This window comes from Dreissena polymorpha, chromosome 12 (assembly GCF_020536995.1).
Source record: "Dreissena polymorpha isolate Duluth1 chromosome 12, UMN_Dpol_1.0, whole genome shotgun sequence".
Lineage (NCBI taxonomy): Eukaryota > Metazoa > Mollusca > Bivalvia > Myida > Dreissenidae > Dreissena > Dreissena polymorpha.
In genome coordinates, this window is record NC_068366.1 from 60,450,701 (window position 1) to 60,465,542 (window position 14,842).

At 36.1% G+C, this 14,842-nt stretch overlaps 1 protein-coding gene across 2 annotated transcripts in view; it reads right to left on the reverse strand.

Moving 5' to 3' along the window:
• Positions 1 to 14,842, reverse strand: part of LOC127853323 (GTPase IMAP family member 8-like) — a 104,897-nt gene that overhangs the window by 81,940 nt on the left and 8,115 nt on the right. The window contains exons 3-5 of one of the 2 annotated variants that reach the window (XM_052387763.1): positions 9,499 to 9,570; positions 1,617 to 1,685; positions 107 to 178 (exon numbers count right to left, since the gene is read on the reverse strand). In XM_052387763.1, the coding sequence (XP_052243723.1) occupies positions 107 to 178; positions 1,617 to 1,685; positions 9,499 to 9,570 (213 nt within the window). The remainder of the gene's footprint in view (positions 1 to 106; positions 179 to 1,616; positions 1,686 to 9,498; positions 9,571 to 14,842) is intronic. The other variant, XM_052387764.1, reaches the window with a different exon arrangement.

Consider the following 14,842-nt stretch of genomic DNA (forward strand, 5'->3'; position numbering starts at 1 on the left):
GGTGGGTTTTGATGTGTTCAGTGATAATGGAAATGTCCTTGTAGAAAATATGCTTCTTGATAAAAATGGGGAATCCATAGATATGGAGTTAGTCGGTTATATTTACCATCTTCGCATGCTACCACTGAATTGTCTTGTTGTTCTATTGGTTTTCTGCCTGGAACTTGACCGCTGTCCCCTTAAATAAAAATTACTGATAATTAAAACTAGTAAAAATTGATGCTCTATTATTTTCTGTGCATTTAAACTATACTGTAATAACAGGTATTAAGGTTAACACTAATAAATATGAAGATTTCATTGTTTCAAAATCAGATATTAAAAAAAACTGTACTAAGTTTGCCCTCTGACAAATAGGCATGTGAAAGTGACAGTGAAAGTTCTTGTTTGTAACACAATAAATTGGAATCAATTTGTAGTTAAGATCATTTTCTCCTAGACTATAATGTTTAGAGGATGTTTTGTATCATGACAGTTTTTAATTTATTGTAATTTACATGTAATTTACAATATATTCACATTTCAGTTCAAATGATACTGTATGCATACAATGTTTAAGTCTGGGAACCAGACTACCAATGTTTATGGTGATTTTTTAGCTCACCTGATTGCTCAGGTGAGCTTTTGTGACCGGTCTTTGTGTCTGTGAACTCGGAAGAGCCCTGAACTACCATATCATATTATTTGAAAATTCCTTATTTTAGGTGAGCGGGCTAGGTTGTTGAGATCCTTCTTTCTTTGAAATTTTTGAAAACTAGGTAAGGTCAGTCATGATTTCATGACTGACTTTAAATGACTTTAGATTCTTGTAAAATCTATAATTTATGCCATTTTACGATATAATGGTAATAAAAGTAGACTTAACATGTTAAATAGCTACTGAAAAAAAGAATAAAACAAGCAAATTCGTTGAATTTATATCCCCTGCCAATATGCTTCTTGACACAAAAGTGTTAATTTGTCACTTTTTCTAGATACAAAGGGCCATAACTCCGTTATTAACAGATGGTGTACAATTCCATTTGGCGTGCATCATTCTGTTATCCATATATATACTCATACCAAGTTTCAATGAAAACAGCCAAAGCACTTCCAAGATATGGCTCCGGACACACACAAAAAGCATTTTTTCAAGATACAAAGGGCCATAACTCAGTTATTAACAGATGGTGTACAATGCATCATTCTCTTATCCATATATATACTCATACCAAGTTTCAATGAAATCCGCCAAAGCACTTCCAAGATATGGCTCCGGACGGATAGACGGACAATTCCAAAACAATATCCCTCCGCCTATGGCGGGGGATAATTAATAGGTATGTGATAAAATAATTGATATCACTTGAAATGTGAGTTATCCTGCTGCAATTTTATTGATTTGTTGCAAATGCGTTATTTGGTTTTTAGACATTGTTTGTTGAAGCATTAAGTCTACTGGAAGAAGTTGATCTTAATTGGTTGACAGCTTTTTCCTTGTGACATGTATGCTGTTTGCAAAGAAAAATATGGTGGGTTTTGATGTATTCAGTGATAATGGAAATGTCCTTGTAGAAAATAAGCTTCTTGTTAAAGTTTGGGAATCCATAGATGTGGAGTTAGTCGGTTATATTTACCTCCCCATGCTACCACTGCATTGTCTTGTTGTTCTATTGGTTTTCTGCCTTGAACTTGACCGCTGTCCGCTTAAATAAAAATTACTGATAATCAAAACTAGTAAAACTTGATGCACAATATTGTGCATCAAGTTTTACTAGTTTTAATAATATATATATATAATTTATACTATATTATATCATACAATGACATAATGACTGTGTACTATATTTTCCACAGTTTATGGATTTGCATTGTACAAGAATCATTTTGAGTTATTGTCCTTTGATAATCTTATAAGTTTGAATAACGTATATGCCATATTGCAAATTATACTAAATATCAACATTGAATAGTTAGAAAGATCTCAATTATCATAAATGCTTTGCAAAATAACTTTGAACTTTTTAATAGGTACATAATAAGACAGTTGATGTGACTTTATATGTTAGTGATCATGTAGGTATTTCATTGATTGTGGAAAATGTGTTGTCGGGTATACATGTTCTGTACCTTTTTGGTCGGAGGTAGCTATTATAAATACAAGAGCTCAAAATAGGTGTACCAACATATGTAAAATATGCCTACAGGCACACTTTTCGTGTGTAGAGGGATTTTGTTCACATAAAGGCATACATGTATGCCTGTCGGCATATAATTGAAGATTCTTTTTGCCCAAAGTGAAAAAATGTGCCCAATTATATATTAAGCAAAACAATTCAGTCTTATAACTCATACTTAATAAAAAGCATTATTTAAAGAAAACAATTAAGGTATTAAAATGAGGCATGATTAAAATAGCATACCGGTAAGTAAGTAAAATTAACAAGGGCAAACTGTTTTACCCATTCAAACATCATGTAACTGCAGAACTGGTATAATTTATGCCAGCTGGTGTTAATTGTACCAATAGGCTCAAATGTACCTGTAAGTATAGTTTTAACTTTCCCATAAGGCCCAACTAGATGCCTTTAGGAACGCACTATATGCATGTTGGCACGCAAGAGATCAGTTTCACAATACAACCGCTGTTGTTATTTTTAGATATCATGTGATGTGTCGAATTTCAGAACGAGGCTGAACGTGTATAGATCTTTGGCGGAGAATATCGATGATTATATGATGATATATATCGATCGATTGATTTTTATTAATTACATTATGGATTTTCATGAGCACTGACACTGGTTACAATAACGGCAAATATATGCATACATGCATGTGTTGTTTAGTCAATAAATTGATGAGGGGTTATAAAATAAACATTCTTACTCCTAAGTCATATTACAAAGCGATAGTATTTAGTACCACTAGAGTATACGTGTATATACATTTTATTTCATCTTTATTAAAGTTCAAGATACCCATGACAGGCTGTCAAGCGGTCATACTTTTTCCTACTTTTTCCTACTATTTCCTACTTTTTCATCAGGATCCTACTTTTTCCTATTTTTTTACCAAATCTTCCTACTATTCCTACTTTTTCATTTTCAATGGAGATTTTTTTTTTTTTTTAAGAGTTAATTTAGTAAACTTGCAGGATGAATGAATCTATGGCATGACTGTATCCCTGTTAATGTGCATTCATCTAGATGAGAAGTTGAACTGACAACCCATGCTGACTGTCTGCTAGCACCTCTTCAGGAGCATAAATATTTATTTCTTATGTAACTTTTAAAATTATTGACAAGTTTTTTTTGAAGTAACAATAATGCCTTGTTTACTAACTTAGCATTTGTACACTGCAGACTTCACTGCCTTACACAAGTGCCTTCCCCAGGAATTTGTTCAGGCGCCCCGGGGGTGGGTTCGGGAGGTGTGTCCCCTCCCGACGTTGATTTTTTTTAATTTAACGTGTCAATTCACGTTCTGTGGTGCGTTATAACTCAAAGAAAAACAGCGTCAAAAGACGTCATTTGGTGCGCTATGACTCTTCAAAAAAAATCCCCCAGTCATTTAAAAAAAAATATTTTTTTTTATTGTTTAATTGTTTTAAAACTTTTCCGCACAGATAGTAAAATCCCGACTCAAACGATTCCCCAATACATCCGTTTCAACCCGACTCTATTACTGTATACTTACTATTTTTTAAGTTTCTATTTATTACCCGATAATCCCGTTTATTCCGTTTTTATCAATCTCTTTCTGGTAAATATTTACGATAAAAGCTTTCAGTTATTTCTTTAACACAAACCTTGCCATTTTTTAAGTGACTATTTATAGATTTGATGAAATATTGCCTCTGAATATGCGTCAATCCCCTGACCTGTTGTGTGCTTGTTAAAACGCTCAATACATGCCATTTGTATGCAGTAGACGCGACGTTGTACATGCTGCATAATTTTCGCGCTCTTTTTAATTGAGAAAAGATTCGACACAAAATAAATTTGCACTGCTAATTTGAAGCAAAAATATTTAACGTTGCGGTAACATTTACATTCGGAAGTGTGTTTCGGATTAAAAACGCGTTAACATCGACTTACGGTAATGGGTTTCGGATTACAAATTTAATTATTCCCATTTGAGATTTCAACAAATATTAACCGTTGCGTTATAAATTCAACGATAATTTGTTTACACACTTTACGAGTCGAATAAATGTTTTGACGGAATTATGCATGAAATTCACGTTGTCCACGAGAATCACGGCCGGTTGCCACCATCAGTCTTCTAACTATCGATTATCGGACGAAACATTTACAAGTGTGTGTAATTAATTCAACGAAAATTTGTTAAAGCGCATTACGTGTCGAATAAATGTCAGAAAAACGAGGTGAATCAGTTCTATAAATGGACATGTTGAAATATACATGTACTGGAATTAAATAAATTGTTATCACATAATTGTAACCGGGAGTCATTTGCTCAACTTACTCGCTATAATAATTAATTGTTTACCACTTGCAATTAATTTTCTCGTATTAATTATGAGTCATAGGTAAAAAGGTGTGATGATGATGCCCGAAACCGTCTTTAATGTTCTGTACTGTACTAATTACCGGTTTTATATTACTCAAACGGTACAACTTTTTGCTAATCAAGCTGCGATAAACTCTTACTTCATGCCCGACGTCAATAAAAAATAATGGTCGATAGTTAACCCCGCCCTCATAAGCATTCGCGTAATCGATTGGACGATGAACTTCACAGTTTGACGACTGGAAAGTTACCAGATACATCCTTGTCAGCATTTAAATGACCGTGTAATATGGCTAGAATAATCGATACGCGCGTCATGCTATTCTCTTATCAGTGGATTATCCATTACCCTATGTGGTGTTTATGGCGATTACTTGTGAAAGTAGGTACCGAGTGCTCTTTTAAAACAGGGAATATTGATACACTGATAGGGAAACCTTGATTTTTTTGGACAATCTCCACTTTCTTTTACTGAAGAATACACTGATCGGAAAATTTCAAGCGCCCCGGGGACTCTGATTTCGAAATTTAAGCGCCCCGGCAAGGGGCGCTTAAATGGCCTGGGGAAGACCCTGTACACAGTTCCCAGTGATGCAAGAGCTGAGGGAACCCATTGTTTATTCCAGTTTTATTTTGTTTCCATTGACAATAATTTGACCAAACCTTATGCATGTTAACATGATATTGCTGTTTGGAATGTAGAGATATAGAGATACATGTATTGTATGAGTGGTTATGTAATATGGAATTTATTACACAAGTTATTGGAAAAAAGATAAAACTGATGCTTTGCCGAGTTTTCATCATTTACAAATATAATGTAATAAATTCTGTATTACATGACAACGGATATGATGTTCTATTGATATCATAGGTACATCATGTTTAGTAATTAAAGATAAATGCACAGAGCCTAAATGCCCTGATACATTTTTATGCTCCCGGTAGGGTGGCATATTGCAGTTGTACTGTCAGTCCGTTTGTCTGTCTGTCTGTGTGTGTGTGTCCGTCCGAAAACTTTAATATGGGCCATAACTTTTGCAATATTGAAGATAGCAACTTGATATTTGGCATGCATGTGTATCTCATGAAGCTGCACATTTTGAGTGGTGAAAGGTGAAGGTCATTCTTCAAGGTCAAAAGTTAAAAAATACAATCCAAGGGAAGTAATAAGCTTTAAAAGGGAGATAATTTCTAAACCTGCCAAATGATATATTGAAATTTTATTTCAAAGCTGCGCAATAGTGGGCATTGTGTTTTGGACAAACACAGTTCTTGTCTAATGATGCCATTGCTAGTGAGGTAACTTCAAGGTGTTAAAGCGAAGTATTAAAATTATTAAACGGCATTATTACACTCCTGCAAAGTCATCAATAATGTAAAAGCCATTATTTGAAACTGGAATAAACAATGTAGTGCAACTGTTTCATTGCCCAATCAATGCTGTCATAAAAGATGTCAGGTGATAAGGTCCTATCTCCTGTTGCATAATCTGCTCTGCAATGACCAGTCATTTTGAATGTAACTTAAGTCATTATAACTGCACCCTATTGTCAATTTAAAGGTTTCACAATGTAGCTGTAGCAGAGCATTTACACTGCTTTATATACTAGTATTAATCTTGTACAACAAGTTGGTGTATCACTAAATAAATTTGGTCTTCTGCTTAAGGATATAACATGCACAATATAATTACCATTTTTATATTGATACACAGAAGACCTCTAACCACTTATTTGATGATACACAAAAATGAACAGCATCTAATTACATGTATACTTCTTTATCAGGGTAGCTTTGCTTGAAACTTAATTATCATACATGTAGATACACTATAAGTGCTAAAATTCCTAGTGGGAAAACAAAGTTTAACCCTTCATGGATGGAGAAGTTGGACAACAGTGGAAAAACACTGGGATCATGGTGCAAGAGAGATACCGGCAATGAGTTTGCAAGATATTGTACTGTCTGAATGAAGTCCATCTTGTAGTAATTCTGGTGCTAATCAACTTATAAGTCATGCAGATGGATAAAAACACAAGGAAAACATGAAATACATGCATGATAATTCACAAAAGCGTTTGTTTGGAAGTGCCCAAAAGCCAAGCAGCTCTCAGGGTTGTGGGGATAAATCTATCTGTATGCAAGTACATCCATCACACAAGGAACAGGTACAAAAGGCTGAAATCTTCTGGGCCCTTAAGGTAGCTTCAAGTGGGTATCCATACAGAACATGTGATGGCACTCCTGCTCTGTTTCAAGCTATGTTTCCTGGACCTGTGTCTAAAAAATAAGTATTATGTATTCCTACTTTTGAGGGAAAAGTTCCTACTTTTTCCTACTTTTTTCCTACTTTTCTTGCAAAAGTAGTTCCTATTTTTTCCTACTTTTTGAAAAAAGGTCACTTGACAGCCTGCCATGATCATCGGAGCAAATGTGGCCCGAGAATAAACATTGATAATTGCACAAAACAAAGATATACATAAGTCACATAATACAAAATGTTATTATATAACTTAACTTCTCAAAGGTATGTTTGTTGGTCTGTAACACTTTTCTTGAACGATCGAACGTGTAAGATGTGTGTTGACTCAATCATAAGAAAAAGCAATATTAAATGCAAAGCACGTGACACTATTAAAACGTTATGTCATTTTTCTTTTAAGTTGAATTAATTTTCGTTTACAGTCAAAGACAATATTAAATAATTCTTTTATACAGGTGAAAAAAAAAACGAACGTGGAGCAAACTGAATTGTCTATATGCATGCACCTTGATTTCTCTTTAAACATGATTATGAGTGATACATATATGTCACTGTATGTAAAAAATCTCTGTTGTCTGTATTTTTGAAAACATTATTTAACCCCGTTGTGGTCAACGAAAATTCTTGTTTTAATTTTGTTCTTCGATACACAAACGAACACTCTTTATAAGACTACCGGTACGTAATGACGGTTTTATTTTACTGTACCCGCTTAATAGGTTTCGTGTTTAGCATACAATTTTATAAATATTTCAAATGTTAAGGTATTAAGCACTCAATTATGTATCCGAACATTCTTTCACAAAGACAATCATTCCTACGCTTATTTTGTCAAAGGCAGATATTCGTTCATTTGTTGTTTAAACTACCCGGACATTTATTCCCACACTATTTTGACATCCCCCACAATTGTTCCAACATTATTTTGACAGACCGGATATTCGCTCTACATAGTTTTTACGCCCGATTTCTTCAAGTTTTGGCTAATTACAGATCTCAGTGTATGTAGATATATTCGAATATTTTTAAAGTTAACATTCTCATGATCACGAAGTCTGATAACAGTATAAAGTACAACACAAAATATGTGAAAATTATATATAACAAGCAAATTCGTTGAATTGATATCCCCCGCCAATATGCTTCTGGACACAAAAGTGTTATATTTGACACTCAAAAAAGCATTTTTTTATGATACAAAGGGCCATACCTCCGTTATTAACAGATAGTGTACAATGCCATTTGTAGTGCATCATCCTCTTATTGATATACATACCCATACCATGTTTCAATAAAATCCGCCAAAGCACTTCCAAGATATGGCTCCGGACACACACAAAAAGCATTTTTTCAAGATACAAAGGGCCATAACTCCGTTATTAACAGATGGTGTACAATGCCATTTGGCGTGCATCATTCTCCATATATAATCTCATACCAAGTTTCAATGAAATCCGCCAAAGCACTTCCAATATATGGCTCCGGACAGACGGAAGGACGGACGGACGGACGGAAGGACGGACGGACAACGCCAAAACAATATCCCTCCGCCTATGGCGGGGGATAAAAAGCAATTTTAATAACGACACATTAAAATACCTGATAAAATGCCCAGAGTGTCATATTATTTTGATAAAATGTGATAATAATGACCGGGATAGCAATTATTCAGGAACGAATCTCCGGGCTGTCAAAACAACGAAGGAACGAATGTCCAGACTGTCAAAATTATGTAGGAATCATTATTTGCATTGTCAAAATAACGAAGGCAAGAATGTTCAGGTTGTCAAAAAAAAACATCGGAACGAATGTCCGCCAGTGTGAAAAATAGGATAGGACAAATGTCCAGCATTCACTGTATTATTATGATTAAACTGGCTAATATCTATACAGTATTTAGTTTGAGTATTTGGCGTTACATTGGTCTTAGAAATGACTACGTAATACTACAACCATGATAAGACATTGGGGTATCATAAATCATGTTAAATGACCAGGCCTCTACCACTGGTGGTTTATGACACCATGCTGTCGGCACAGTGTCTGATCATAACGAGATAATGGGTTTGTGCTGAACAGTGGCTATTGAACCACAGATGTATCAATAAACAAGATAGATTTCTTCAAACAGCGCGATAAAAACTCTAACAAAGAGTTCAAATGTGTGCAAAAATGAAGAAAAACAAGTTCTTTAATCAAGAAAATTTATTTAATGTATTGACACTAAAAATGTGAAGTACATATTTATTACTTATTCTGACAATGTCATATTTTGTTTTCTAAATCGTTACATCGCCAAATGTTCAAAAGAATGAAAGGATGAAATCAGATGCGGCGTTGCATGGGACTATTGGAAATGGCTACAAGTTCAGCCTCGTTCTGGAGTTCTGCGAGTCATGTGACTTTGCGCTCTTATGAATTTTGGCCTATTGTGAAGAGGGGCTATTAAATCTGCTTTTGTATTTATTTCTTATTGGCATAATTGCTTACTATTGACCCAAATGTACATCATTTACTGTGTCTGTTGAAGCAGATATCTTGTAAAGTGGTTGTAGTGCGTATGTGGGCCAATTCCTAGTGATGAGTAATTGCCACTTGCTTACAAAAATATGGTGGGTTTTGATGTGTTCAGTGATAATGGAAATGTCCTTGTAGAAAATATGCCTCTTGATAAAAATGGGGAATCCATAGATGTGGAGTGAGTCGGTTATATTTACCATCTGCGCATGCAACCACTGAATTGTCTTGTTGTTCTATTGGTTTTCTGCCTGGAACTTGACCGCTGTCCCCTTAAATAAAAATTACTGATAATTAAAACTAGTAAAAATTGATGCTCTAATATTTTCTGTGCATTTAAACTATACTGTAATAACAGGTATTAAGGTTAACACTAATAAATATGAAGATTTCATTGTTTCAAAATCAGATATTTAAAAAAAACTGTACTAAGTTTGCCCTCTGACAAATAGGCATGTGAAAGTGACAGTGAAAGATCTCGTTTGTAACACAATAAATTGGAATCAATTTGTAGTTTAGATCATTTTCTCCTAGACTATATTATCCATAAGGCAGACTCAGGGCCAGTTAGCTCAGTTGGTAAGAATTCTTGACTTCAAATCCAAGGAGTGCAGGTTTGATTCTCAACCATCAATTGGATCCATCAGGGATTTTCGCTCTCCCCTGTCCGGTGTAACCTTTTGTTTGTGAGTATAATTTAGGAGACCCTCCGAGAGGACCACACCTCTATCTCAATTAGTAACAGAATGGTCTTTAACTTGAGATTTGCTGATGACTTTCCGCTTATAGATGGCACCAGCAGTGATTACCAAGATCATGGTGAAAAGAACAAAACACATCATTGCAGACATCACCATGAACGGCAAGAAGCTGGAAGAAGGGGGAGCTTCTGAAGAAGTGACCTGCACTGCAGTGGTCCAAACAAGAGAATTGCCATGGCAACCACAGCAAGACCAGACTGAGCAGGTTGTGGCCAGCTCCACCATCAGCTTCTCCACCAAATACAGGCTATACAATTCCCTAGTATTCTTCATGCTACTGTTTGGCTGTGAGACCTGGATACTTCACGCGCACACAAAAAGCAGGAGAAAACTAGTATCTGCAAAGACTGCTCCATACCTTCTACATGGAGCAAAAGACAAACGAGTACATCCACAACATGACAGCAAACCTTTTTGGCACTTAAGAGCCCTTTCTTGTGCCTGTCAAACAATGTAAGCTGGCTCAATAAGGGTCATCTGCAAGTCATGATCATTGTACCTGTGAAGTTTCATGATCCTAGACATAAGCGTTTTTGAGTTATCATCCAGAAACCATTTTACTATTTCAGGTCATCGTGACCTTGACCTTTGACCTAGTGACCTGAAAATCAAAAGGGATCATCTTCGAGTCATGATCAATGTACCTATGAAGTTTCATGATCTTAGGAATAAGCGTTCTTGAGTTATCATCTGGAAACCATTTTACTATTTTAGGGTCACCGTGACCTTGACCTTTGACCTAGTGACCTGAAAATCAATAGGGGTCATCTACGAGTCATGATCAATGTACCTATGAAGTTTTATGATCCTAGCTAGGCCTAAGCGTTCTTGAGTTATCATCCGGAAACCATTTTACTATTTCGGGTCATCCTGACCTTGACCTTTGACCTAGTGACCTGAAAATCAATAGGGGTTATCTGCAAGTCATGATCAATGTATCTATGAAGTTTCATGATCCTAGGCATAAGCGTTCATTAGTTATCATCAGGAAACCATTTTACTGCTTTGGGTCACCTTGACCTTTGACCTAGTGACCTGAAAATCAATAGGGGTCATCTGCGAGTCATGATCAATGTACCTATGAAGTTCATGATTCTTGGCATAAGCGCTCTTGAGTTATCATCCGGAAACCATCTGGTGGACGGACGGACCGACATGAGCAAAACAGGGGGGGGGGGGGGGGGGGGGGGGGGCGGGGGGGGTATAATGAGAAAACTGCCCCACTCCCAGCAGCCATGTTATTCAACTGACCGGAACCATTTTTGAACTCAACTCTCGTATCAAGGAAACAAATTTCATGAAAATTTGGCCAAAAATGTTACTACTGTGTTCACATGTTTTCACTATATATATATATATATATATATATATATATATATATATATATAGGGAAAAATGCCTCGCCCACTGGCAGCCATGTTTTTTCACCAATCCCAACCATTTTCAAACTCGTCCGAGATATCAATAAAACCAATGTTTTGACCAACTTTCATGATGATTGGCCAAAAATTGTGACTTCTAGAGTGTTTACAAGGTTTCTCTATAGCCAAATAGGGAAAACTGCCACTATATACATATAGAGAAAAATTCCCCGCCCACTGGCGGCCATGTTTTTTCACCGATCTCGATTATTTTCGAAATAGTCCGAGACATCAATTGAACTGATGTTTTGACCAACTTTCATGATGATTGGGCAAAAATTGTGACTTCTAGAGTGTTTACAAGGTTTCTCTATAGCGAAATAAGGAAAACTGCCCTGCCCACTGGCGGCCATGTTTTTCAACGGATCGGAATCACTTTTGAACTCAACCAAGATATCATTAAGACAAACATTTTGACAAAGTTACATGAAGATTGGGCATGAAATGTGACTTTGACAGTGTTTACAAGGTTTTTCTTTTTTTTGACCTAGTAACCTAGTTTTTGACCCGGCATAACCCAGTTTCGAAATCGGCCGAGAATTCATTGGGACAAAGCTTCTGACCAAGTTTCATAAAGATGGGACAAGAAATGTGGCCTCTTAAATGTTTACGAGCAAACGGACGGACATACGACGGACAAAGACCGGTCACAAAAGCTCAACTGAGCAATCAGGTGAGTTAAAAAAGCTTGTGAACACTAGAACTCACATTATTTGCCCAATCATCATGAAACTTGGTGAAAAGATTGGTTTTATATATATCTCAGAGGAGTTCGCAATTGTTACCGATCGGTAAAAAAAACATGGCAACCAGGGGGGTGGGGCAGTTTTCCTTATGTGACTAGAGAGAAACCTTGTGATCGAACTCTTTAGAAGTGACATTTTTTGCCTAATCATCGTGAAACTTAGTCAATACATTGGTTTTATTGTTTTCTCCGACAAGTTGGAAAATGGCTCAAATCGGTGAAACACACTTTTTAGCTCACCTGATTGCTCAGGTGAGGTTTTAGGATTGGTCTTTGTCTGCCGTCCGTAAACACTCTAGCATTCACATTTCTCAAGCATTCTTTATCAAAGTTGCTGAAAGATCTCCGTCAAGTTTGATAATGAGCAAAATCAATTAATTAATGCCATAATTATTGCTCTTAGATTGTTCAAATTTTCATTATATTATACAATATCCTTGTAAACACTTTAGAGGTCACAATTTTGTTTCAGATTTTATGAATCTTTGTCATAATATTTATTTTTGTAAGCAAATTTTGATGTTTGGTAAGCGGGGGTCAACTAAAAATATAGGTAACCAGGTCAAATCTTACAAAAACAAAAACACTCCATACGCCAGTGTTTTGGTTCATTATGATGATGAAACTTGACCAGGATGTTTGTCTGGACAATATCTAGGTAAAGTTTGATATTTGGTAAAGATTGAATTAACGGACTTCTCTCAGGTGAGCGAACTAGGGCCATCTTGGCCCTCTTGTGTATTATTAGCCAATGCACAATTCGGGTTTATTCATTTCGGACCTATCATGAATGAAGGTCATCTAAGGTCAAAAGTGACGTAAAACAGCTACGCCGAAAAAAGCTGGATGGGCAATTTGAAAATGTTGACTCCCTTTCCTTGGATGAGCTACTCTCAGCAGCCCAAAACAGACCTGATTGACTGAGATTCACTGTGTTTTCTCCCCTCATTTCCCAACAACAGCTAGACATGTCAAGTGAAAATTATGGTGTGAATGATGATGAGGATGGTAACCTTGGTAACAGCAAGTTTTAATCATAGTCATTTACTATCATTCAACTGAATTTTAAAGGTAAATGATATCTCAATGAATGTAGTTTGATAGGTTTTATAATAGCAATATGTAACATGGAGAGAACAATTTAATGATTAAACAGAAAGGAAAGTATGTTTGTCTATGTATGTACTCGCTTTAAAGACCAATAAACACTGCTCAATACTATTATGCTTTATAAAAACTTTCAACAACAATAGTAAAATGGTTTCCGGATGATAACTCAAGAACGCTTATGCTGAGGATCATGAAACTTCATAGGTACATTGATCATGGCTGGCAGATGAGACCTATTGATTTTCAGGTCACTAGGTCAAAGGTCAAGGTCACGGTGACCCGAAATAGTAAAATGGTTTCCGGATGATAACTCAAGAACGCTTATGCCGAGGATCATGAAACTTGATAGGTAGATTGATCATGACTCGCAGTTGACCCCTATTAATTTTCAGGTCACTATATCAAAGGTCAAGGTCACGGTGACCTGAAATAGTTAAATGGTTTCCGGATGATAACTCAAGAAAGCTAATGGCTACGATCATGAAACTTCATAGGTACATTGATCATGACTCTCAGATGACCCCTATTGATTTTGAGGTCACTAGGTCAAAGGTCAAGGTCATGGTGACCCGAAATAGTAAAATGGTTGCCGGATGATAACTCAAGAACGCTTATGCCTAGGATCATGAAACTTCATAGGTACATTGATCATGACTCGCAGATGACCCCTATCGATTTTGAGGTCACTAGGTCAAAGGTCAAGTTCACAGTGACCCGAAATAGTAAAAAAGTTTCCGGATGATAATTCAAGAACGATTATGGCTAGGATCATGAAACTTCATAGGTACATTGATCATGACTCGCAGATGACCCCTATTGATTTTCATGTCACTAGGTCAAAGGTCAAGGTCACAGTGACAAAAAACATATTCACACAATGGCTGTCACTACAACGGAGAGCCCATATGGGGGGCATGCATGTTTTACAAACAGCCCTTGTTTTACTGGCCGCGAACTGACCCTGATACCTTGAGGATTGGAATGCAATGCATTAAAGTGAGGCCACGCTTCCACAGCTGGAACGACAGCTTGTTTAAAACTTTATACTTTTACATGTTTAATGTTCAATTTCGAAAACAATTTAAAATGGTTTGGCCAAAACAAATATCAGAATAGGGAAAAACTATACTTTTATAAGCTTAAATATACTAGTACACAGACAGGAGTATGGAAGTAATTACTAAATATGAGAACATAGCCTTTAAGTACAAACGCCCTGGTGTTGGCAATCCTCTGAAAATAAAAGGTGCACGCACAAAATGTATTGATGTCAAGAGTTGAGTGTAAAACTGTTCTTTCTATCAAGCCTTTTCTTTAGAGAAAAAAAAATTTCATGCTTAACACGCAGTAAAACAGTGTTACAAAGACGCGGTCATGTTTCCAATTTTCTGGTGGTATGCTCAAATCAGCCAATGGAGTAAATGAAGTGTATTCATTCGCGTCTAGCCGCGGGAAATTTTATTTAAATTTTATCGGACACTTACAAGGTCAGGTAAGGTCAAAAGTG